Source organism: Myotis daubentonii, chromosome 1 (genome assembly GCF_963259705.1).
Source record: "Myotis daubentonii chromosome 1, mMyoDau2.1, whole genome shotgun sequence".
Lineage (NCBI taxonomy): Eukaryota > Metazoa > Chordata > Mammalia > Chiroptera > Vespertilionidae > Myotis > Myotis daubentonii.
Genome location: NC_081840.1, coordinates 117,967,195 through 117,994,262, shown reverse-complemented (window position 1 = coordinate 117,994,262; position 27,068 = coordinate 117,967,195). Strand labels below are relative to the sequence as shown.

The 27,068-nt window shown below is 37.6% G+C and overlaps 1 protein-coding gene across 1 annotated transcript in view; it reads right to left on the bottom strand.

Annotated features, from left to right (window-relative positions):
• Positions 1-27,068, bottom strand: part of MDGA2 (MAM domain containing glycosylphosphatidylinositol anchor 2) — a 951,352-nt gene that overhangs the window by 332,029 nt on the left and 592,255 nt on the right. Inside the window, 2 exon segments of the mRNA XM_059659042.1 lie at positions 7,249-7,381; positions 21,219-21,415. Of these exon segments, the coding sequence (XP_059515025.1) occupies positions 7,249-7,381; positions 21,219-21,415 (330 nt within the window).

The following is a 27,068-nucleotide window of genomic DNA, read 5'->3' as shown; positions in this document are numbered from 1 at the left end:
CCCTCCTCTCTGGTTCCAGGGTGCATCACCTGAGAACTGCCACTGCCAAGTCACCGCAGCTCGGCAGCTTCTGCATTAAGCGTCTGCCCCCTGATGGTCAGTGAGTGTCATACCTACTGGCCAGTCGGCTGGTCACTTAGCCTTTTATATATATAGAAGAAGATATTGTTATTGATTTCAGAAAGGAAGGGAGAGGAAGAGAGAGATAGAACCATCAATGATGAAAGAAAATCATTGATTGTCTGCCTTCTGCATGCCCCACACCAAGGATTTAGCCTGTAAACAGGGTATGTTCCCTGACTGGGAATCAAACCATGACTTCCTGATTCATAGGTCAATGCTTAACCACTGAGTAATTTTGGCCAGGTGCATTTGTTGTGTTCTGTTGGATCCTGCAGCAGTAAATAATGTTGCTTAGTAAACCTGAATTATCTATGACAAAATAAAACATATATTAAGCATACATTAGAGTATAAAAATGAGATTATTTTTCTGTTTTTGTCTTTGTTTCACATTCTAACTTCTCTATCATCAAAAATAAAATCAGAAAAACAGTGTACAAGTTCATTGATACATAATTTTGTCTGTATATTCAAAATTTTCCATGCTTTTAAAAATGTATGATTATATTATTACAAAAGTGATGTTTGATTCTGACTACAGTGTTATCTCGTCTTCTGCCTCTATAGTTGCTTCCTTCCCCTTTCCCCAAATCTAAGAATAAAGGGCCACAAATACTCTGAACAGAGTTCCCTCTTTAAGTTGAGAGTCTACTGAATAATAGGCTCTTTTCTTTAAATGGCTGACTCATTTGCTTGCTTTGATTTAACATAAATATAAACTTACATATAAAATTTTAAAAGAAACCCTAAATACAAAGAACACTTTTTTAGTTATTTGAAAGTGTTAAGGACTGATCTTTGTCCTCTCCAAATTCACATGCTGAAGCCATAATCCCCAGTGTGACTATATTCAAAGATAGCACTTTTAGGAAATAAATAAGGTTCTTTGAGTTCCTCAGAGTGGAACTTTAATTTTATATGGCTAGTGTCCTTATGAGTGTTGGGAAAAACACCAGAGTTTGCTCATCTCTCCTTCCATGAAACATAGAGGAAGGGCACAGTGAAAAGCCATGGTGTACAAACCAGGACAGAGAGGCCTCACCATATATCAACCCTGTCAGAGCTTTAATCCTGGACTTCTAACCTCCAGACTGTGAGAAAATAAAATCATGTTTAAGTGATCCATTTTGTGGTATTCCGTCATGGCAGCTCAAGAAGACATACTGGAAGTCATTGTATTTGCACTATGACTTTTTAAAAAACATAGTCTTTCTTTAAAGCTGAGATTGTTGGTGCAAAAAACACATCTAGATTCTAATAAATGGTGCTACTGATTGCCAATGTGCTGAAAGCAGCTCAAATATCCCAAATGGGTAAGAAAAATGCTTGAGGTTAGTACCGAGGTGCAGATGACAGCAGAATTTCTGCTGTGCTATCTCTGACAATGGGCATACCATTTTACAAGAGGAAGTATCAATGTCCAGATAGTCCTATTATCCACAGGTACTCCCTTAAAATTTCTATAATTAAAATATTATTTTATTTGTCATAACATTAGATAACTAGATGAAATTCCTCTATACATAAAAGAGAACTATACCATAAATGAGATTGCTCTATACCATAAATAGAACACAGCATATAAAATTGAGGCTCACAGCTATTGCTAGGTATTCTTTACAACTGCCCTATTCTAATATATAAAAAGCCAGTGGCCGTCACGACGGAAACAACCAGACAGACGACTGAACAGCAGACTGTGTGAGGTGACCAGGCCTGCAGGGGGTTAGTGAGGGACAATCAAACGACTGGACAGCAGGCTGCGTGAGGCGATCAGGACAGCAGAGGGGGGAAGTTGGGCCTAAACTGGCAGTCAGACATCCCCCAAGGGGTCCCGGATTGGAGAGGGTGCAGGCTGGGCTGAGGGGACACCCCATGCACAAATTTCGTGCACTGGGCTTCTAGAGGGTTATATAAAACAATAAGCACAGGTAATAGTTATCTAACAGGGGAATGGGAATGTTTCCTTAACTTCTATCATTTTTCATGGTAATTTACTGAAATAAGTTGGAGATGAAAAAAAGAAGAGGAAAAGAAGAAAGAGAGAAGGAAGGGAGAAAGGAAGGAAGAGAAGGAGGGAGTATAAGTTTCCCCTATTTCTATAGCCAGGAATACTTTTACAAACTTGGTTCCTAGATGTAATGCAATGTAAGGAAAACACATTAAGTTTTATAAATGTTAAGTTTGTGCAGACTCAATCACAGGACCTATATAATTGAGTAAAATTAGCCCACCTGTCCCATTTCTTTATAGAATTCATTATTACCTGTCAAGCAAGTACAAAATATGTGTTTCATCCTAATATAAGTAACCTACTTAATTCTTATTTGCCTTTGAAACATGAGAATCAATATATAAGTGCTTTAAGTATATTTATTTAAATTAAATTTATTTTATCATAATTTCTATGTTGCCTCATGTTAGAAATACACATAATTTGAGGAATTTAAAACAGTTTATATTCAACATTACCACGATTATAATCTACACTAATAAAAGAGAAAAATGGTAATTGGCGTACAACGATACCCTTTTCATTGGCTAATCAGGGCTGTATGCAAATTAACTGCCAACTAAGATTGGCAGTTAACTGCCAACAAGATGGCGGTTAATTTGCATATGTAGGCACAATGCAGGGAGGCGAAAGGGAAAGCAGGAAGAAGCCCCCTGCCACTGACAGTGATCGGAAACCCAGGGGGGAGCTAAGAGCTGGGGGGCAGGGCAAAGGCGGCCCTGGGGCCGCCTTTGCCCTGCCCCCCAGCCATGATCGGAGAATCAGGTGCCTTTTCTGCCCTGGCCAGTGATAGCAGGAAGTAGGGGTGGAGCCAGTGATGGGAGCTGGGCACGGTCGAAGCTGGCAGTCCCAGGAGCTAGGGGTCCCTTGCCTGGGCCTAAAGCGAAGCCCACAATCGTGAGGCCACTGCAGCTGCGGGTCCCCACTGCCCGAGCCGGACGCTTCAGCCAGAGACGTCCTGCAGGGGCAGGGGCGGAGCCCACGTGATCGTGGCGCCCCCGCTGCCACTGCAGGTCCCCGCTGCCCGGGAGGGACGCCTAGGCCAGAGGCGTCAGGCCTGGGCAAGGGGCCGATCCTGCGATTGAAGGGTGATGGGGGTCAACGCCTGAGGGCTCCCAGTATGTGAGAGGGGGCAGGCTGGGCTGAGGGATATTCCCCCCACCCACCCAGTGCACGAAATTCGTATTTTTATAATATATCAATATTTAATATTCTAAATGTATAAATTTAATAGGTTTATTTTCATAAATTATGAAAAGTACTGTTGGGGTCCAACCCCAGCAGGTCCAGGGGTTCCCAAAGGTGTGGATGGAGTCCGCGAAGAAGGAATGACACGGAGACAGCGTTCAGTTGATCAGCATAGCTAGATTCTCTAGCCAGGTTCTCTTGCCAGGTTCTCCAGCCAGGTTCTCTCTTTAGTCTCCTGCTACATCTGTATTTATACCAGTTGATTTTAATCCTATCCATTCTATTCCAAAGGTTATGGTGTTTGTTATCTCCATTCCAAGGTCACTACACTAAGGAAGCTACAAGGAAATAACTGAAGGAGCTTATCCTAAGTAAAGATTATATAGCTTAATCGTGATTGTTTGTAGTTAAAGTGATTAATTACCCGCCTGTCACTTAGTTAAGGGGTTTTACTGATTTATTCCCTCCCTTAGTCCTCTTAATCCCTAACTCCAGGGGAAAATCCCCACCTGGGGAAACAACCTTTCTCAGAGAGGTGACTTTGGTTAAAACACATAGAGCTAAGAAGGGGAGCAAACATATTAAAAACAGTATGCCATATACTCCAGGTCCCTTGAAACATATGCTGTGCAGAGGTTTCTTCTCTGCAGCGACTGTGTCAAGCAGCAAGGATGGACTGGCTTCTGGCAAAATACTTAAGAACTTACCAACCAAGAGCTAAAATTCTTTGTCTCTCAAATATGGATAGGACAACAACTAAACCAACTTTGGACACTGCTATAACATATGTCAATTATTCATGCAGTGTGCATGACAAGAAATAAATTATCATAATAATTTATGTTTAAGATAAATATGTTATGATAAAATTCTATGAATTTTTATAATAAGATCTAGGACAGGTGGATTAGGTATGATAAATAATGGCATTTTTGTGGTAGGAGATTTTTTATAGCATGCCAGTAATCAACAGTGGCCAGCAAATGATTAGATACTCCATAGCAGATATAAAATTATAAGTTTCACTATAATGCCAATTCATAGAAGAAAATTTAAGAAAACACATTATTAGTAAATTTATAGATGATTCTGACTTTAAAATGACACCCAGCTAGTGCTCTTCAGATAGTTCTAAAAAATTAATCATTATTAATGAAAAATTTATTCAAAAAATGGCATGGGTCCACAAAAACTGCCTGGTAACAAAGACATTTGCTTTCTAAAGCATTTATTTATACTTGTTTAAACTATATACAACTAGGTCATTCCCCAGGAAGTCTAACTCAGTAGGTGTGCAATGGGCCAAGGGCTTTGCACACCATTTTGTAATTGTTCAGCTGCAAAACTTTCAGAAATCCTTATCCACACCAGACATTGTTTCCATCATTATATGCATGTCATTTGGGCGTTGGGCATATCAGTAATAAAGTTATTGCTGTTAAAAACTTTATTTACTATAGATATGTTAAAATGAATTTTTTTCTGTACCCAAAATACATTTGCTACTCTAATATCTGACCTCCACTACAAAAATTATTTCCAAAGTTGTACATTCATTAACATATTAACAGATTCATGAAACAAAATTTATAATAAACTATTCTCCCCTCAGTAAGTTATACATTTTCCTGACATTTTGCACATCAAAATTTAAAAACATGGAAATTTTATCCATGTCATTTGGAGATTCACAAGAATAAAAACTGTAAAGAGCACCTGACTCTCACATGCATTATGGCAAAGATGACTTGTGATCTCCTTCAAAGGTTAGAAAAGCAATGAACTAGGCTGTATGTACGTACTTGTCAGTTCATAGACTTGTTTACATGAAGATGCTGAAAGCTTAATTTATTACTGGTGTACTTTGTGAGCTAGCTCAATGATTTTACCTATTTGAAATGCACGAACTATCCCAACTTTGAGGACAGCCAGATAAGAAAAGTGCTGAAGCAAATCTGATTTGAATATGTAAAGCACCAGGCACATGACATGCCTACTTAGAGTACTAAAGAGTCAAATAAGGTACTAACTTATATCTTTAAATCCAATTATTTACCATCATTTTGATGCTCATTTTGTCATGAACATCAACTTAAATTTTTTGTGAGACAATTTACAGAAGACAATAATAGGTTATTTTGTTTGCTTAGCCTACATATAAAATATTTTAGCCTAAAAAATAATGAAACAGAAAGCTGAGAGTGCCCTGTGCTCTCTCTTGGACAAATAGGCAAGCTCTGGCTTTTGAGCTAGCAGACTACTCTTCAAATATTAAGATCAATCTTGTTCCCATTCATTAGCTATGGGACATTGGGAACCAATAAAACTATACATTTCTGTAGCATAAAAATATTAAATATAATTTTATTGTTCCTCTTAGTCTTTAAATAATTTTTGTATATGTTGATTTCTTTCATTCTCAAAACAACTCATCAAGGATACAAAACTGGTTATGATGCAAATTTTTACCATAGTTCACAAAATATTGCATATCAAAAGAAAAATATAATAACACCAAGTTTTTATATGTTAACCATTAATTTTTATTTCTGAATATCCTATTTATTCTTTTTCAAGTAAAATGATATTTTTAAAACTTATAAATCTTAGGGTCACTAAGATTTTATATTTCTATTTTGTCAGAAATATAGTTTCTGTCAAGTGTTTCTTATCTATCATGACACAGTTTAATTTTCTCTCTCACATCCTTCTTTTGCTTTCTTCTAATGACTTTTATCTGTTGTTTAATAGAGCATTTCTCTACTTTGGTGGCAATTTATATTTTAGTCAATCTCTATGCCTATCATTCTGACCCATAATAAACACCCAATAAGTTCCTGATTTATAAGTACATGAATAAATGAAAGAATTTTTTAAAATACTAACTTATTTGGAACATATATTGATAAACCAATGTATGAGTATGCATTTTTTCATCTTTCAATAAAATCCTAGGTTTAATCTTTTCTAGGCGAATAAAGTTGCTGACTAGCTCTGGGTTGGAAGAACTAATAAAGTGTGTCCCACATGCCTTATAAATATCAACTCATTTATTCCTTTTTACAACTTTATGAGTTTATGAGGAAGCTGAGGAAAAAAAGGTGAAGTGACTTGTTCAACAAGATCCAAGAACTAATAAGTGGCAGAACCAGGAACTAAAGCCAGGCATAGCAGGGCCCATACTTCTCAAAGTTTTTGTTAGTGAAAAAAGTAATTAACTTTCATCTCAGCATAATTATTTAAAAGTAAAATTTTATCTTAATTGCATGGAAAGTTTTTCAAACCAGTTGAAATTCTAATTTAGTAAGTTGATTGTTTATACATAATCATACAAAAGTTGTTCATCCATATGCTCTTTCTTTGCTCTTTCCTTTGGCAATTTCTTGATGCTTGCATTTATTCTGAGACTTATATTACTAAATGTAGGCTAACTTAAGTGTCAGTATTGCTAATGTTTTGACATTTTTTAGAAAAATACTTTCTTAAAAGCACCTAATCAAAGTTACCAATTACCTTTGTTGATGTGAAATAGAGTAAAAACAGAGATTCTTATACTTAACGTTGGAATCACACACATACAAAAAAAATAGATCACACATTTTTAAATGAAGAATCTAGTATTTCTCAGAAATGTCTTTGAACAGAATATAGGCTTTCTTGTGACATTTATAAATTCAATAATAAGGATAAATAATTGTGTATGCTATATAAACAAACATTACATGGGAGCACATTGCAATTCAATTGTATGGTGTCCGTTTACCAAAAGATTTTCCGATATCACAGAATTTTCTGAGAAATAAAAAAAAAGATGCTTTGTTCAAACACATATTATAGAAATGATTTTCACTATAAGAAAGTTAAGGGACAATTAAACATTCATTTTGAATAATAAACATAAAACTTTCAGAGATATTTCCTTACCTGTTTTATTGGAAAGTCTAAATGATACCATCTTATCAGGAATATTACATACATTCCTCACTGACGCAATGCAGCTATAATTAGCATAGTCCTGAGGTCGAAGATTCTTTAGTTTTAAGATCTTTGTTTCACCCTGAAAATGTGAAAAAGGGCATTAGAAAAAGTCAATAGTAATCAAGATGAATGAATGAATGAATGAATGAATGAATGAATCATGGCATTATATTGTACTAAATCATATTATTAGCAGAATTTTGTAGATTTTGTTTTTAAAAGGAAAATGCCAACTTTGAAAGTAGAATAACTTTGAAAGATAATGAAGTCAACCTAAATATATATAATTAAATTTATATACATAAATATTTTATGAATATGGAGCAATGGCAGAATATAAATCTAAAACAATAAATAAGTATTCATGACTGTAGCTATATTATTATTGTTGTTGTTATTTACATTCAAGAGTTCAAGGTCTAGGAGACCCAGGTAAATCTGCAAAATTGCAAATAGAATCAACTAAGGCAAGTGACCAGAAATACCATATAAACTATTGATTAGCAAGAAAACCATGAAAGAAGACTGAAATTGTTCAAATAGCAAAAATACTACACAAAGAACAACAATAAAAAGAAAAAACAAAAAAACAACTCCTGCCCAATTCAAGTAGGTTTCTTGGGAATTATTTCCCTTCCAAAGTCTATGCATCTTCTTAAAATAGCAAAAGAGTTGCTCTCATAAGTAACTGAATTGTGAAGATGACAAAATAATATCTCAATGACATCAGATTTGGTAAAGCAATTTTTACAATGTTAATTTTTTTCTAGATGACATCTGTATGAAACCATGTTTCTTTTATTTTACTTCAGTAATATCATTTAAATCCAAAAAAATACAGCTCTTGCATACAATCCTCAAAAGGATCAGAACACTTAGTGATGATACACAAAGACGGTGCCTGTTCATTTGCAAAATATCCCCCCCAAAATAAAAACAAAAACAAACAAAAACACAAGCTTGCTCACACATAGGCAGGCACACAGAGGTTTCCAAATGTATCAAATGAATCTCTTTCTGTGTGCATGATTCCTGTCATTCACTGTCAAAACCCACTCTTAACTCAGTCACATCTTTAGCATTTTCATCTGTAGTATAAGCAACAATCTTCTCTCTTAATTTTTCTTTAGAAAATGCATTGTATTTTTTTTTCTCCACAAATACATATATACCCCACACAAATATACACAGTCAGTGTGTGTTTTTGGAATTTACATTTAAAACAATTTATCACTATATTATAGAGTTATAATTTATGCTAATTAGATATAATGCCTAGAAATGTATGCTTAATTAGAAAGCATAGTTGAAAGACAATGTTACATGAGAACTAGTTGACTCAGGTAATTTTCAGATGAGTGGGTGTATCTTATTCCTCCTACCTCTGTGACATTCTATTTATTTTATAGTTAATCTCACTATAAAATTCTAGGTGATCTTAGACTTGCTGATGAATTTCTACTATAAGCCCTTACTCCCCCAACCATTCTATCAAGTCTGTATCGCTATTCCAGGATTCTCCCTATAGTTTCAGATACATATACCAATTTTTTATTTCAACAGGTTCATTCTGATGTCTCACTGACACCTAAAATTCAACATATTCCAAATTGAACCAAGACCACTTCTCTAAATCTACTGTTATTTTTTTAGTAACATAAATCTTAGACTTTTGATTACTACTTCTTTGTATAGTCATTATCTCCCTTTCAGATCCTTTTATTGACCTTTTTTGTTGTTGCTGTTGTTAATCCTCACTGGAGGATATTTTTTCCATTGATTTTTGAGAGTGAAAGGGAGGGTGAGAGGAGAGAGAGAGAGAGAGAGAGAGAGATACATCAATTGGCTGCTTCTCGCACATGCCCTATGAAGTCTAGATACACAATTTCCCAGTGGTTCAGTTAACATAGGATTGGAGAGTTGTTTTGTGTGAATTAAGATTATTTATATGTTGTATTCAGAAAAAAAGATACCAAAATGTGTGACCCTACAGTACAGTCATCTAGGTTAATTTGTAAGTTTAAGCTGTGTAGCATGTCAAAGAGGCAGAGGGGCTAATACAGCCACAGTATATTGAAGAAATGTAGAAAACAGTGCTATGGAAGAATTTAAACCTTACCCACTTAATTAATTCACCACATTCAGATAATGATAAAGACATTCAAGATGACCCTCTTCCTCTCAATAAACAGCTCCCAAAGTTATGCCACCAAATAGCGTGTGTGTTCATGTAGAGATATATTTACTATTTAGGCTTTATAACTTAAAATTGTTATGTGCCTTAACATCAATTTTTATTTTGTTGAGCATATACATTTATTATTCTGTGATGTTGGAAGTTTTTTTGCATGTGAATTCCCATGATTTCTAAAGGAAATTTTCAGTTGATTATTGTCTAATTGTATAACTAGTCTAATTATAAATAATTTTGTAATTGATTTAAATATGTTCAGTTATAATTAGATGTTTAATTACAATACACAATATGATGTCATGAACATCTTTTTAAAAGTTCTAGGAAAATAGCAACAGTATGTATAGTTTGTAAGATTTAAGTACATATTTCTTTAACATTCACAAAAATTAAATTCAAAACCTATATTTAAACTTTTAAAACTACTTTTTTAAAATAAAAGAAATAAGAAACGGTATTCTATATATTTGTCAGTAGCCATTACCAATGGTGATATTTTCTATAAAATAATAACCATAGCCTTAAGCAGTATTTCCATTTTACTCATGAATATGGAACTTCTAAAAATATGTATTTTCAGATATCAGTAAAGAAAAACTTCCAATTCATACTGATATTTTACAACTTCAATTGTAACTTATTACAAACTTATAGATAGCAATATATGCTAGACTACATCTTTAGTATTGAGTGGAAGTACGCAAAGCATAATTACTCTTCTTAGACTTATTACATAACTGGAGGCCTGGTGCACAAAAATTTGAGAACTCGGGGCGGGGGGCAGGTACCTCAGCCCGGCCTGTGGCCTCTCGCAGTCTGGGACCCCTCAGGGGATGTCCACCTGCTGGCTTAGGCCCGCTCCCCAGGGGATTTAGCCTAAACTGGCAGTCAGACATCCCTCTGGCAGCCCAGTAGCCCTCGGAGGATGTCCACTTGCCAGCAGGGAGCAGGCCTAAGCTGCAGCCGGGAATCCTTAGTGCTGCTGAGAAGGTGGGAGAGGCTCCCACCACCACTGCTGTGCTGGCAGCTGTTAGCTTGGCTTGTGGTTGAGTAGAGCTCCCTTGGTGGGAGCTCACTGACTACCAGGGGGCAGGTCCTGCATTGAATGTCTGCCCCCTGGTGGTCAGTGTGTGTCATAGTGACCAGTCATTCCCAGTCTTTCTGCTGTTAGGGTTAGTTTGCATATTACCCTTTTACTATATAGGATAGAGGCCTAGTGCACAGGAGGGGGCTGGCTGGTTTGCCCTGAAGGGTGTCCAGGATCAGGATGGGGGTCCCGCTTGGGTGCCTGGCCAGCCTGAGTGAGGGGATGATGGCTGTTTGCAGCTGGTCACAACCCCAAGGGTGGGGGTCCCCACTGGGGTGCCTGGCCAGTCTGGGTGAGGGGCTGAGGGCCGTTTTCAGGCTGGCGGGTACTGAAGCTCCCAACCTCTCCTTTTTTTCATTTTTTTTATTCTGGGATTTATTTACCTTCTATGGCTGTCACTGGAACTGAGAGCCGGCTTTAGCTCTGAGGGTTGGCTCCATCTCTGAGACCTCTGCTGCTGTAAACAGGTATCTGGTTTGTTTGGGTTCTATAATTGAAACACTGTTGCAACTCCAGCTCGGCTGGCTGGCTGAAAGCATGGGGTTTGTTTAGCTTCTATTTTTGCAACATTGTTTCTTATACTGCAGCTCAGAGGCCGGCAGCAGCAGGCAGGGAACCTTGGCTTCCTCCTTCACTGGAGCAAGCAAGCCTCCTGTTCGCTTCAGCTGCCTGGCTGCTGGCCGCCATCTAGGTTGGCAGTTAATTTGCATATCGCCCTGATTAGCCAATGGGAAGTGTTCGGGGGTGTGGTCAATTTGCATCTTTCTCTTTTATTAGTGTAGATAGAGGCCTGGTGCACGGGTGGGAGCCAGCTGGTTTGCCCTGAAGGGTGTCCCAGAGCATGGCGGGGGTCCTGCTAGGGTGCCTGGCCATCCCGGGTGAGGGGCTGTTTGCAGTCTGGTCAAGCCCCACAGTGGGGACCCTCACCCCATGGGAGTGTGGCCAGCCTGGGTGAAGGGCTGAGGGTTGTTTGCAGGCTGGCCACAGCCCCTTCAGGGTTGGGAGCCCTACTGGGGTACCTGGCCAGCCTGGGTGAAGGGCTGATGGCTGTTTTCAGGCTGGCCATGGCCACGGGCTGGAAGCAGTTATCTGGGATTTATTTATCTTCTATAATTGAAACTTGGTAGCATTCAGTGGAGCTCAGGGCCAGCCAGGGCAGGCGGGAAGCGTGGCTTCCTCCATTTCCAGGGGCAACCTAAGCCTCCTGTTCACTCCAGCTCCATGGCCACCACCATCTTTGTGACAGACTGATGGAGTGAGGGTTGAACTGTTAATTTGCATATTACTCTTTTATTAGATAGGATATGCTTTTGAATTTACATCAGCCTTGGAAACACACACCAATTTCATTTCAGAAACACTATCTAAAAAAAGGTATAAAAAGGATTTTGTCATATATTCAATTCAAATTGCCACAATTATTAGTTTAGTATGAATAGGCATGTAGAATAGATAAATCTTGCCTTAGAAATTGTATTTCATTTTATTTTATTCATTGTTATTGAATAGAAAATCCTAACTTTAAAAGAAATTTAAATTTCTAACATTAATAAATAATCAGACTTATGATCTGTCATTTAAATATTCCACAATATAATCCCAGTATACCTTCCCAGCTTTGTAGTCCACTTTTCCCCACATGGATCAAATATTGTTCCAATCAACCAGAGACATAGCCAATCTTTAGAGATATTATCTTTCTTCTGTATTGTTGTAGGTGCTGTTGATTTCCATCTTTAATGCTCTCCATAGCAGTATTGTGTGCCTCGATTTTGACAATAATTTTTACTTTGTATTATAATCACTGTTTACCTTAACTTCTCCCTTAAATATCAGTAAAGTTAGAGAAGAAACCTTGCCTATAACCTCTATCACTGGCAGAAAGTTGCCAATCTGTCACATAGAACATCTCAGTTATGTCAATTGGATCTTAGTTATACTATGGAAACATGAAGGCCATAGGATCTATAGAAATAAATTAAAATATTATTAAGTCTTCCAATACCAACAAGGCTAACATGGAAATTTCTTTCATTATGAAAGTAAATATGGCAATTGGTGGCAAACAGTACAAAAAAATAACTAAGAATTAAAATATATTTATCTATATCTATATATGATAGCACATTAAGCAAAAGGAAAAGTCAACACCATTCATATTTCATTACAAATAGCAAAGCCATTATACTAAGCCACCTCCCCCCCCCCAAAAAAAAAAGTATCTGTATAGAAATTATAATTTATCATTGTTAAAATAAAAACCACTGGCTAAGTCCATTCTGTTGCTTTGTACAATCATACTTTACAGTTCTTCCAAATTTCCAAGGCGGTTAGAAGCTACAAATAAGGACATTGTTTTCTATCAAGTAGATTCCTGGGTAAAGTGTTCTCTATGTCATATTCATCTTTATTATAAAAACGTGTCCATGAAACTGGAATCAGCCATGAAGTTTTCAATTTATTAATTCTAATTATTTCATTCAATGGAACTTTCATAGAAACCCTGCTTACTGTGTATTATCTACACTAATAAAAGAGAAAAATGGTAATTGGCGTACGACGATACCCTTTTCATTGGCTAATCAGGGCTATATGCAAATTAACTGCCAACTAAGATTGGCAGTTAACTGCCAACAAGATGGCGGTTAATTTGCATATGTAGGCACAATGCAGGGAGGCGAAAGGGAAAGCAGGAAGAAGCCCCCTGCCACTGACAGTGATCGGAAACCCAGGGGGGAGCTAAGAGCTGGGGGGCAGGGCAAAGGCGGCCCTGGGGCCGCCTTTGCCCTGCCCCCCAGCCATGATCGGAGAATCAGGCGCCTTTGCTGCCCTGGCCAGTGATAGCAGGAAGAAGGGGTGGAGCCAGCAATGGGAGCTGGACACGGTCGAAGATGGCAGTCCCGGGAGCTAGGGGTCCCTTGCCTGGGCCTAAAGCGGAGCCCACGATCGCGGGCCGCTGCAGCTGCAGGTCCCCGCTGCCTGGGCCGGACGCCTAGGCCAGAGGTGTTAGGCCTGGGCAGGGGCGGAGCCTGCAACCACAGGGAGCTGGGGGTCCCCTGCCCAGGCCTGACACCTCTGCCGGAGGCCTCAGGCCTGGTCAAGGGGCCGAGCCGGGGATTGGGGGGATATGATGGTCCCCTTGCCCAGGCCTGAAGCCTGGGTCAGAGGCGTCAGGCTTGGGCGGGGGGTGGAGCAAGCGATCAGAGGGAGATGGGGGTCCCCTGCCCAGGCATGATTCCTGGGCCAGAGGCCTCAGGCCTGGGCGGGGGCCAGAGCCAGTGATCGGGGGGAGATGGGGGTACCCTGTCCAAGCCTGACACCTCTGGCGGAGGCGTCAGGCCTGGGCAAGGGGCCGATCAGGTGATCAGAGGGTGATGGGGGTCTACGCCTCTGGCGAAGGCATCAGGCCTCGGCAAGGGGCAGAGCCAGCAATCGGAGGGGTCTGGGGGTCCCCTGCCCAGGCCTGACGCCTGGGCCAGAGGCATCAGGCCTGGGCTGGGGGCAGAACCAGTGATGGGGGGAAATGAGGGTCCCCTGCCCAGGCCTGACACCTCTGTCAGAGGCGTCAGGCCTGGGCAAGGGGCCGATCCTGTGATTGGAGGGTGATGGGGGTCAACGCCTGAGGGCTCCCAGTATGTGAGAGGGGACAGGCTGGGCTGAGGGACACTCCCCCCCCCCCCACACACACACCCAGTGCACGAATTTCGTGCACCGGGCCCCTAGTCTATAATAATAAAAGGATAACATGCTAATTAGACGGGACATCTTCTGGACGTCATTTCTGATGAAGCCGGGCCAGAGGGAAGCCAGTCGGGGTCCTGGATGCCTGCGGATGGCCCGAGAGAAGCCAGCCCAGGTCCTGGGTACCCTCCGGCAGCTGGCGGAGGGAAGCAGCCCCAGTCCCGGGTCCCGTAGGGAAGCCGGTGCCAGCAGCTGAGGAAAGGAAGGCCTACTCTTCCATGAATTTTCATGTATCGGGCCTCTAGTCTCTCTATATTTGAAATCATATGAGACTAAAAATGTTATTGCAAGTACTACTCCATCTCCCCTGAGGAAACTGGATTCAAGCAGAGTTTCAAAATGGTAGCCCAGGAGGGCCAAAGGTTGAACTCGGGACAAAAGGCGATTTATTTTCTCTGATAAGTGGGCATGTACAGCACGCCTCAGCATTTTTTATTTTCATACCACCAGGCAGATTCATGTATTTATGTTACCAGATTAGTCTCAGTAGGCATTTGCATTTGTGATCCCTACACACTAGTATACCTATACCTACTATGGCCCATTGAAGAAGAAATCCTTGAGTCTCCTGGCAGCTATATACTAGCTATATGTGCTGCTTGGCCCCTGGGAAGTAATTTCTCTATAAGTAACACTTCAGAATTTCTTAAGTAAATGACCTATGCATCTCTGATAACCACATATATACTAGTATACACAAAGACTCAAAGCAGTATCTCAAAGGGTGATCAATCTAAATAAAGCTGGTTTTGTTAAATCTTACATGTGCTCTCAAATTTTTCATAGAGCAATAAATATTACATGTGACAAATAATTAAAATCAAAATGGAGGAGATGGGGTTTTTCATTGCTTGATTATAACACATTATCAATATCAATCATGTTCAGTTCAATAACCTTAATCAGTCTCCTCAAATCGATCTGTAAATTCAACAAAACCTCACTCAAAATCTTACTATACTTTTGTAGAAATTGACAAGATGATCATATAATTTAAGTGGAAATAGAAAGAAGCTAAAATATTCAAAACAATTTTTTAAAGAGATGAACACAGTTGAAGGACTTATTTTTCCTGATTTCAGGACTTGTTATAAACTACAGTAATTAAGGCAGTGTGGTATTGGCATAAAGACAGACATATAATCAATGTAACAGAATAAATAGTTCAGAAATAGACCTTAATATATAGGGCCAATTGATTTTCAATTTAGGTGCCAAGAAAATTTAGTTGTGAAAGAATGATCTTTGCAATAAATGGTACTAGAACACATGTCTATCCCTCTGCAAAAAAAAAAAAAAAAAAAAAAGAACCTCACCCTAACCGGTCAGGCTCAGTGGATAGAGCATCAGTTTGTGGATTGAAAGATCTTGGGTTTGACTCTTGTCAAGGGCATATGCCCAGGTTGTGGGCTCAAACCCAGTGGAGGGCGTGCAAGAGGCAGCTAATCAATGATTCTTTCTCATCATTGATGTTTCTCTCTCTCTCTCTCACTTCCTCTCTGAAATCAATAAAAATCTATTTTAAAAAAAATGAATCTCAAACATTCCATCACACCATAAACAAAAATTAATTCAAAATAGAAAAAGAAAATAAGTTGGTAAATATAAGTGGATAATGATGGTTTAAAAAACAAAATAATGTCCTATTGATTTTTAAATATATGTAGAATTAAAAGACTAGACTCAAATAAAATATAACAAGTATAAATATTTTTAATGTATATCATGTTTATGCCCTTATTGAGGAAGTGGTCAAGGGTGCAGGCTGTAATTTTTAAGTAACCAATAAAGTGATAATAAAATAATTTAAAATTCTTAGTTAAATAAAGGAGAAGATTAAATAATTACAAGTTTTTGATAAATCCAAAAGGCAAGAAAAGAGAGGTATAAAATAAAACAGGTGGGTCGTATAGAAAAAAAATAAATGTCAGCCATTGGATTAAATGCACTAAAAACTGAGATTATCCAACTAGATTTAAACAACAAAAAGCTATATACTGGTTGCCAGTGATGTTTTTAAATATAAAGACATAGAAATTTTTGAAAGCAAAAGAGATGATTTACCATTCCTTTCCCCAACTCCCACCTCTAAAAAACATAAAAACCACTAACTAGCTTGTGTAGCTAATTAATGACAGACAAAACAAACTTTAAGGCAAAAAGCATTCCTAGAGGTAAAGAAGGATATTTCTTAATGATAATCTACCAGGAGGATATAATATGAGGAAGATAATATACTTAGTCCACCAGGAAGATATAATTATTCTAAATCTGTATGTACTAGTAAGAAATTTTAAATATATAAATTCTTAGATAGTAACTACACTCTCTCAATAGCTTAGAACAGCAGACACAACAATAAGAAAACAAAGAGAAGGTCTGAATAACACAAGAAATATGACCTAATTGGCATTCAACAATTTTGGAATGCACATTCTCATGGGTGCACATGGGTCATTTATGAAAGTAGAACATAGGTTTAGCATAGTGTAAGTCTCTATTAATTTTTAAAGATTAAGATTATTCAGATTATGCTTTTTGACACAGTGGGATTGAACTAGAAATTAATTAAAAATAAGTTGGTGAAGGCCAAAAGAGGGGAAGACAGGTAGGTGAAGGTAGGCAAAGGGGGAGGGGGAGATGAGGGAAGTCTGCAATAACATCAATGTTAAAAAATTTTAAGAAAAAACACACACAAAGATAGGCTTCAGAGAAAGGTAACTTGAAGTCAAGAAATAGATTCCAGAGTCAAGAAGAAAACATTTTTAATAGAAAAAAAATTATAACTAGAAAATTATCATAGTCTGGAAATTAAATGTATTAAAATAAGTTCAGTTATAACATCATTTTAATTCACAATTCATTAAATTTTCTTTAGTGGGTGAGGAGGAGTTATATAGTGATTCAGGAATTCCTAGAAACTTGGAGTCAATTGTAACCATCATTGGGCTAGTAATCCAGACATCTCCATAGGAGTATTGGCTCAATATTTAATATATATTTATTGAGGACCTTCCATGTGAAAGGCAATGTTTTCGCTGTTGAAAAGACAATGCCTCTAAAATTAGTGAGTGATATTCAAACAAGGTAATTTGATAGTTTCAGTGCTAGAAGAAAAAACAAACAACAACAAAAGAGTAACTATCGAAAGAAAGGGATGTACTTCAGATAGACCTGGCAGGGAAGGCCTTCTGGAGGGATGAGTCCTCAGGATTGAGAAGACCCAGCCATGATATCTAAGTAATTACATTCTACATGGAGAAACCAATAGCATGCAGATGCTCAGCATGTCTAGGTATGGTGTGACTAGAACAGTATATGAGATATCAAAGATTAGGTAAGAGAGAACAAGACATCCCAACCAGTGTGGCTGAGTGGTTGAACATTGACCTATGAATCAGGAGGTCATGGTTTGATTCTGGGTCAGGGTACATGTCCAAGTTGTGGGCTCAATCCCTGGTGTGTGGCGTGACGGAAGCAGCCAATCAATAATTCTCTTTCATCATTGAGATCTCTCTCTCCCTCTCCCTTCCTCTCTGAAATCAATAAAAATATATTTTTAAAGAGGGAGATCAATGCCAAATATGGTCTTGTAGGCTACAATACAATGAATCATACAAGGAGTTTTCAGTATTCATATCACTAGAGATATTAAATCAGAAAAAAGGTTTACATTTTTAAGTGATCACTCAGATGTTTGAGTTTTCCATAATAAAGCATGAAGCCAGTTAGGAATGGATAGCCACATTCCATGGAGAGGTGTGACGTCCTGTGGTATGGTGGGCTTGTGTTTATCAGGCCAATTTCTAAGTGATGTTAAGAAAAATCATTGATAACATCTCATCTATGAAAAAGCCAGTGTTTTCTTTGGCTATAAGAGCTAAATTCTCCATGTGATGATATTTGAATGTTTCTATCAGTTTGACCTGTAAACTATGCTTAATATTAACAAGTTAAGTACATATATAACGTAAGATTATTGGCATGTGTATTGCTCCTAATGATTGTTAGAGCAGACACAGATACATAGGCATTTCAGAAAGAGAGATAAGCAACATAAGTAACCAAAGGCAGGAAAGATATTTTTAAATAAAAGCTATAAATACATGTTGTTGGCAATTAGCAACAGGTGAATCACAGAACTGAAAGAAAAGCTTGTTTGTTGTGAAATATTTTTAAGAGAATTAATGCAAACAGTCTAACAACAAAGGTACCAGCCCATGCAAAGTTAGAGAAAGCCTGTGATATTCATATAGAAGGAAATATAAGTACTGAAATGGTCAAGTTAAAATGTTCTTTCTCAAAAGAATGAGAGGGAAAAATGAAGAGAGAAAGGCAGAATCAATTGCTACTAGTTTGAGAGCTCTTATAAGGTGGTATTTTGGAGTTCAAAGAAATGAGTGAACAGTTTTTTGTGCTTGTTTAATAACTTTAAAATAAATTCCTAATTATTTTGAAAGTATAAAGTTTTCCCAAATTTGGACAAGGTCCATGTACTCATTTCCAAGTGATCAGACTCATCTGCAGATAAGAAATAGCCATGTAGTGAATAGGGGTTTAGAATTACGTCAGTGCCTACAAACATTATCACATTATACTTCATGTGATAATTTTTGTTGGCATGATAATATTTGTAGGCACTGACATAATTCTAAATTCTAAATTATATAAATTTTAAAAATGCCCATATTTTAAAAATAAATTGATAAAAGTATAATCAGACATGATCATTTATCTGAATTTCTAAATCCTAGTGGTATCTAAGCATTAATATACTAAGCATTTATAATTAATAAATATTTTATTATATTTTTACCTAAAAATTTTGATTTTAGTAAAAATTGAAGAATATATATCCATAGTGCAGAATATATATATATATATATATATATATATATATGGAAATTGTGATCCCATCAGCTGGCAGAGAATGATTGATGCAAAAAGGGAGGGGCAATGGGGAAACATCTGTAACAGTGTCAACAATTAAAAAAAATATATAAGTGAGAGGGTCAGATTAAAACAGGTTTCAACACTATGTCATTGGTAATACATATGAACAATGATTTTTCAGAGATTTATATTATGGCAAGTAACAGCTGTTCTATCCCTGTAAGTAGCAATATATAGAAACATGTATTCTTATATATTCATTATATTTATATATGTTATTTTTTGCAAAAATATGATTTATGCAGATATTTTGATATATGAAGATGTTTTGTATCCTTTCAGTTAATATATAAATACTGGAAATTCTATGAATGTGAAACTGACCAGGCCTTGAACATTAAAGTAAATGGTTTACTATACATGAAAATATATTTAGTGGTATAAATGGGATGCATATACAAACTGAGGAAACCTCATGTCATTAGAGAGTTAAGATGTGAAACGTGTAATAATCTTTAAACTTTTGAAGAAATATTTGTAATATTTTAAATTTAGTTGTATATTTCCCTAATTATGGATTTGCAATGTCTCAAAGCTTAGAAAATGTGGTCAAGCACGTTTTATCTAATTGCCTATATCAGGTTGTTTATTATTGTTATTTTTATTATTACTTTTATAATTATTATTCTCAGCCACAATTATTTTGAACATGTTTCCAAATATATTTTTTAATTTAAAATCTTTTCTGTTAAATAGTTTTGTGCTCCTTTGTAGTCATCAAAAAAAACATTTTGATTAAACAGCATTCAAATATATTCCTATAAACTTCAATATCTTCTTTAATAATTATTATTCTCTACTCTCAGTATATTATAAAAACATATTTCATATTAAGTTCACTCTATAAAAATTAATTCAATTTTCCTTTATCTAAAGTAAGTTTTTAATGACTCATTAGATGTTTTACTTTTTACATAATTAAGGCTCTACTCATAAATAATTGAAAACCAAAAATGAACAAATGAAATTCGACAGATTTTTTTTCTAAAACCAAAGTGAAATAAATGTCAAGTATATTTCTGCATTTCTTTAAAACTTATTTACCATTGAAATGGGGAAATCAGTCTTTTAAGAAATATTTTCCACAAAGAAAAGCATTCAGCAAATGTATAATTATATAATTTATTAGAGGCCTGGTGCATGAAAATTCATGCACTGGAAGGGGGTCCCTCAGCCCAGCCTGCCCCCTCTCACAGTCCAGGAGCCCTCAGGGATGGGAGGCAACCTGGTGATCAGAGGAAGGCAACGCCCCATTGCACCTCTGCTGCTGCCACTGCCAGCAGCGCAAGCCTCGGCAGGCCCTGGTTACCTGAGCCTCGGGTGGCCCTGGGAGGCTGGAAAGCCACCATCCAAGGCTTGCCTGTGCCTCAGGCTGGCCCTAGGTGGCTGGGGGGCTGAGGGGAGTGGGGGACTCCAGAGGCAGGCACACAGAGCTTCCCTGGTGGGGCTGAAGGGACCGGGTGCCACCATCTTGTGGCTGTGGTCGCCGTCATTTTGAGGGCAGGGCAGTCAATTAGCATATTCTCTCCTTATTGGCTGTGAGTGCCACCATCTTTTAGGGCAGGGCAGCAATTAGCACATTCCCTCCTTATTGGCTGTGGGTGCTGCCATATTTGAGGGCGTGGCAGTCAATTAGCATATTCCCTCTTTATTAGATAGGATAATGAAACCTAGGTGAACTTATGAACAAAGATATGTAATTAGGATAATTAATTTAATTTGTTTCAAGAGTTAAGGTAAGACTTAATGAATTGCCATGTAAAAGTTAAACCAATTTTCCTCCATTATTTGAGTCTTCTGATCATTCAATCAAGATTATATGTTTTTAAAGGCCAGGTTTGAAGAAACTATCTTTTTTTAATAGATATAATATTTCATGCTGCTTGAATTAGGATAGTATCCTAACAGAGTGGGGTGGATATACTATACCTTAATTCCTACCTGGGTAAAGAAGGGTTCATAAATCTCCACTCCTTTATCAGATCCTTGTAGTAACACCTCTTGGCCACGCCTCCAGCTGTACCGAACAGGGGGGTTGGAGTTGGCAACACACCTGAGGAATACTGTTCTCTCATAGTAAAACTGTTCTTTAGCTTCACCTATACTTTGATGAACAGTTACTATAGGATCATCCAAATCTATAAGAAAATAAAAACAAGAAATGACAATGTTGAGTTACATGGCTTTTGAAGTATTATTGTACATGTAAAAATTAACCAAAGAGGAATTTCTTAATTGACTTTATAATTTCTCACTAGATTCATTTTTTTCATTGAGTTACTAAACTCATTTACAGAGAAATTTCCAATGATGAACAGTAAAAACAAGTAATAGCTGTTTTTTAAGATCTCTATTTGTTGAGATAGTACAAATGACCTAGCATATTTACAACACTTTGCCAACAGCTGCATAAAACAGAGCTCCAAGTAAAACATCAGAATTCAAAATCCTCAATTTCAAGAGCCTGGCTAACACAATGAACCATAGTGACAGAGAAATAAATATCAAGCAACACAACCGACACTTCCCCTTGACATACTTCTTCCAATGATATATAACTGATATATTAAAAATGATAAAAATTGTGTTTATAAATTATAATAATTATAGTAAGAAAATGTGATCTTGTACTGAGCTAAAGTTTTTCCTTCATTTCATATTTTATACCCCAGATCATATTTGTTGATACAAAATGTGTTAACAGAAGGTACTATTAAAAGGTATTAATACGTTTTCTGAATATAGGAACCAAATGTTTTACATTTTACATGCACCCCAAATAAGGATGTATACCACAGGACTTAGCAAACATTTTCTGAAGAAAAAAAGCACACAAAACAATATGTAAATATCTTGGTCTTGGTGGGTCATATAGTCTTTGTCTCAACTCAGCTTTACCAATGTAGTGAAAGCAGCCAAAGACAACAGGTAAAATGAATAAAAGATGACTATTGCTGAGTACCAATAAAATTTTATTTACAACTGCAAGTGTCCTGGCCCGATTTGGCTAATGGGCAATTGTCTGCCACACCCTAATATACTATAGGCCAGGTTCTTTTCTTAAGAGAAAAAGAAATTAAGAAGTGTATTTGCTTTAAAACAATTGTATTGCATATTTAAAAGTTGCTAAGAGAGTAAATCTTAAAAATTCTCATCACAAGAAAAATAAAATTGTAACTGTATGTGGTGATGGATGTTAACTAGACTTATTGTGGTATCATTTCACAATACATACAAATATTGAATCATTATGCTATATATCTGAAATTAATATAATGTTATATGTCCATTATATATCAAAAAATGGGGAAACATAAAACAAGAACCATAAGTTCCATATGCTAATATAAACTTAGTCTATACTTATTAAAAGTGATGCAAAACATTAGTTATATTTAAAGATTAATTTTACTGAGCTTTAGTCCTTTAGCTTAATAACTCTAAAAGGCAACTTTTGTAGTCTTAAATTTCCTTATCAATTAACTGGAATTGATCATGGTACATATTAATAGGGCTGTGGGACGAGTAAATGAGATATTCTATAATGCTTTGGCACATGATAAATGCTCAATAAAAGTTAGCTATTATTATTGTTATTACTATTTAGATTCCCAATAATTCTATGTTGTTTTCATACCTTTATTTTAAATAGGTAAAGATGTCACTTTTCCATTTGTTCCAGCTATCAAATGTTTCTACATAACACATATTTTTATATGAAATCTGAAAAGGAGAAACCATCCTATCTAATAATAGACAAACATGGTAATTAACTGTACCTCCAACAAGCTTCCCATTGGCTAATGAGGGCAATATGCAAATTAACTGTGAACCAAGATGGCGGCCGGCAGCCAGGCAGCTGAAGCGAACAGGAGGCTTGGTTACCCTGGCGATGGAGGAAGCCAAGGTTCCCCACATGCCACTGCCGGCCTCTGAGCTGCACTCTAAGAAACAATGCTGCAATTATAGAAGCTAAACAAACCCCAGAAACCTGCTTTCAGCCAGCTGGGCCTCAGAGCTGGAGCTGCAACAGTGTTTTAATTATAGAAGCCAAACAAACCCCAGATACCTGCTTTCAGCAGCCGAGGTCTCAGAGCTGGAGCCGAGCCTCAGAGCTAAAGCGGGCTCTCAGTTCCAGTGTCAGCCATAGAAGGTAAATAAATCCCAGAATAAAAAAAAAAAAAAGAAAGAAAGGAGAGGTTGGGAGCTTCAGTCACCCGCCAGCCTGAAAACGGCCCTCAGCCCCTCACCCAGACTGGCCAGGCACCCCAGTGGGGACCCCCACTCTGAAGGGTGTGTGACCAGCTGCAAACAGCCATCATCCCCTCATCCAGGCTGGACAGGCACCCAAGCGGGACCCCCACCCTGATCCGGGACACCCTTCAGGGCAAACCAGCCGGTCCCCACCCATGCACCAGGCCTCTATCCTATATAGTAAAAGGGTAATATGCAAACTGACCCTAACAGCAGAAGGACTGGGAATGACTGGTCACTATGACACACACTGACCACCAGGGGGCAGACGCTCAATGCAGGAGCTGCCCTCTGGTGGTCAGGATGCTCTCACATGGGAGGAGCTCTGCTCAGCAAAACAAGCCAGGCTGATGGCTGCCAGTACAGCAGTAGTGGTGGGAGCTTCTCCTGCCTCCTCAGCAGCGCTAAGGCTGTCCGACTGCAGTTTAGGCCTGCTCCCCACTGGCAAGTGAACATCCCCCGAGGGCTGCCGGGCTGCCAGAGGGATGTCTGATTGCCATCGTAGGCCCAATCCCCTGGGCAGCAGGCCTAAGCCAGCAGGTGGTCATCCCCTGAGCGGTCCCAGACTGCAAGAGGCCACAGGCCGGGCTGAGGAGCACCCTCTCTCCCCACCGAGTGCACAAATTTTTGTGCACTGGGCCTCTAGTATATATATATAAAATGGTGAGGTTTGTGAGCATATGCTATCTGAATATTTAAAAGACATTTTTCTCTAGAAAATAGTCCTTTTTTAAAAAAATATATATTTTATTGATTTTTTACAGAGAGGAAGGGAGGGGGATAGAGAGTTAGAAACATCGATGAGAGAGAAACATCGATCAGCTGCCTCCTGCACACTCCCTACTGGGGATGTGCCCGCAACCAAGGTACATGCTCTTGACTAGAATCGAACCTGGGACCCTTGAGTCCACAGGCCGACGTTCTATCCACTGAGCCAAACCAGTTAAAGCTATTCTTTTTGATATATTAAAATAATTGTAAGCCAGCAAAAGTAGTAAAGTAATAATTGCCCTAAGGAATCAAAATTACTGGTAAGTACAGAATCCCAAATTTTCCCAGTTAAAAAAAGGGGGGGAGGGTTCAAATGTGAATTGCTTGACAGTCCTACTTTGATTTCTTGTTTTGCAATATTCTGAGGTTTGGTGGTTTTGTTGTTGTTTTTTTTCCCCACCCAACATTAGAATCTTTTTACAACTACCCCAAGGGCCTCTAATTTGGCAGTTTAACTTTCCATAACAACTGCTGCTTTTCAGTAAATTTTAAGGAACTTTCTGTTTAAATTCACTCTATTAACTGTGCAGGGGTATATGCTTTTGGTTTAAGTAAGTCAGAGTATGTATGGATTTTATCCAGCATTATTATCCTGAAATATGTACAGGCCTTTAAACTTCATCAAATCCTACAGGAGACTGATGAGCTGAAGTCAGCCTTAGTGACTTGAAGAATAGGGTATACAACTTATGTTGTGATCAATTGAGAGGTTTTATTTTTTTCCTTGTACAAAATGATTCTTTACTGTTACAGTCTCATTTTTAGAAAATATGAAATGTGTTATGTTGTAAAAATGAATTCTGAAGCCAGAAAGTTTAAAAACATATAATGATATTGGATAGTAAACAGTATAAAAATAGTGGGTCTCCTTGGGTTCCACATCTATAATAGCGAAAGCATAATATGCTAATTAGACCAGTCAGCTGAACATCTTTCTGGACATCCTTCTGGACAAAGCCACAGCGGCTACAAGGGCCAAGGGCAGGCAGCCACAGTGGCGGGCAGCGGCAGCAGTGGCAGCGGCGTGATGGGGGCAGCGCCTTCCCTTGATCTGCTCAGTTGCCTCCCGCAGAGGTGTCAGTAGGACATCCCCTGAGGGCTCCCAGACTGACAGGGGCCAGGCCAGGCTGAGGGACCCCCCACCCCACCACAGTGCATGAATTTTCATGCACCAGGTCTCTAGTAGTTTAATATTGTCCTTTCCAACATTCACTTATTGACTTATCTCTAGCTCTTTTCTTATTAGGTGGTGGTGTCAAAATGTTCAGTTAGAAATAGATAAAACTTGAATAATCACTTAAACATGTTCTTCCCTGACCTAGATGATATTTGAGTCACTGGCCATGAGAGAATCTGATCTTATGACAACCAAACTTACTGAACATTGTATTGGCAGAATTATCTGTTGAATGCACCTATGTTTAGGAATTTCTGCTTCATAAATATCCTAAGTCATTTTTTTCAGATTTAAAAATAATTATGCTAAAAGCATTTATTTTAGACAAGTCAAAATAATGGCATCACCAAATACGTATGTATATATATGTGCTATTTATATACATATATGCAAATGATATATAGTTTAAGCAATGCCTTTTTCATTTAAAATATATGTTTAACATATATTCTTCATATTATTGAATATATACTGAGTAAGTGCCTTTAGTCAGGTTTGTTGGAAAAAAGATCCTAAGACAGAGATATCTGTGCAGAAAGTGTACAGACATACCTCAAAGATATTGCATGTTCATCTAGTATAACACAATAGAGCAAGTATCATGATAAATGACTATACTAATCTTTTGGTTTGCCAGGACATATAAAAGTTATGTTTACACTATACTGTAATTGAGTAATTTTCAACCTTTTTTGTCTCATGGAACACAAACTAATTACTAAAATCCAGCAGCACACCAAAAATATATTTTTTGCTGATCTGACAAAAAATAGGTATGATTTTGATTAATTCACATCAGACAGCTATTGTTGTATTGGCTTTTGTCATTTTATTAACAATCTAAGAGAAAGAGGTCAGTGCCTCTGACTAAATAGTTTTAAAATTTGTGCGGCACTACTTAAAAATTGCTGCTATAGTCTATTACAGGGGTGGGCAAACTTTTTGTGAGTGCATGCCAAAACCAGCAAAATCTCTGACTCAAAATTCTTCTGCGTGCCAACCTTCATTTTTTGAAAACATGTTATGCCCACTTGATATCTCTTAAGGTGTACGTATGTGAAGAACCTTGAAGAAATAATAAAATTCATTCAAGTGACAAAAACACAGTATATGATGATGAAAAAGACATTTATTTTTTAATGTATACATGTACACTGATAGTCCGACAGAAAACTTTATGACTCCATTTGATATTATCAGTGGGACTTTTGCTGCTGCATCACTGAAGACAGAGATTTTACATCAGGTTTATATTTTGTGACCTTCTGAGATATGCACGAGCTACTACTTTCATCTGTCAGGCTACTCCTATTATGAGACTTAACAAAATTCATCACTGAGAACAAAGATTCACAAGTGTATGTGGATGAAATCAAAACACTGGTCGGATCTAGGAAGGCAGGGAGAGTTAAGGCAGAGGCATAGAAATTGCTCTTCCCCTCTCTCGTCAATCCATGTCTATAGTCTTTAAGATAACTTGTTATGTAAAATTATTTATTTATCTATGATGCACCTACAGTGAATTTATCTGAAAAATAAAAAAGTCAATATTAAGAAAAAAATTGTAAATGGAAGATTATAAGAGAGGG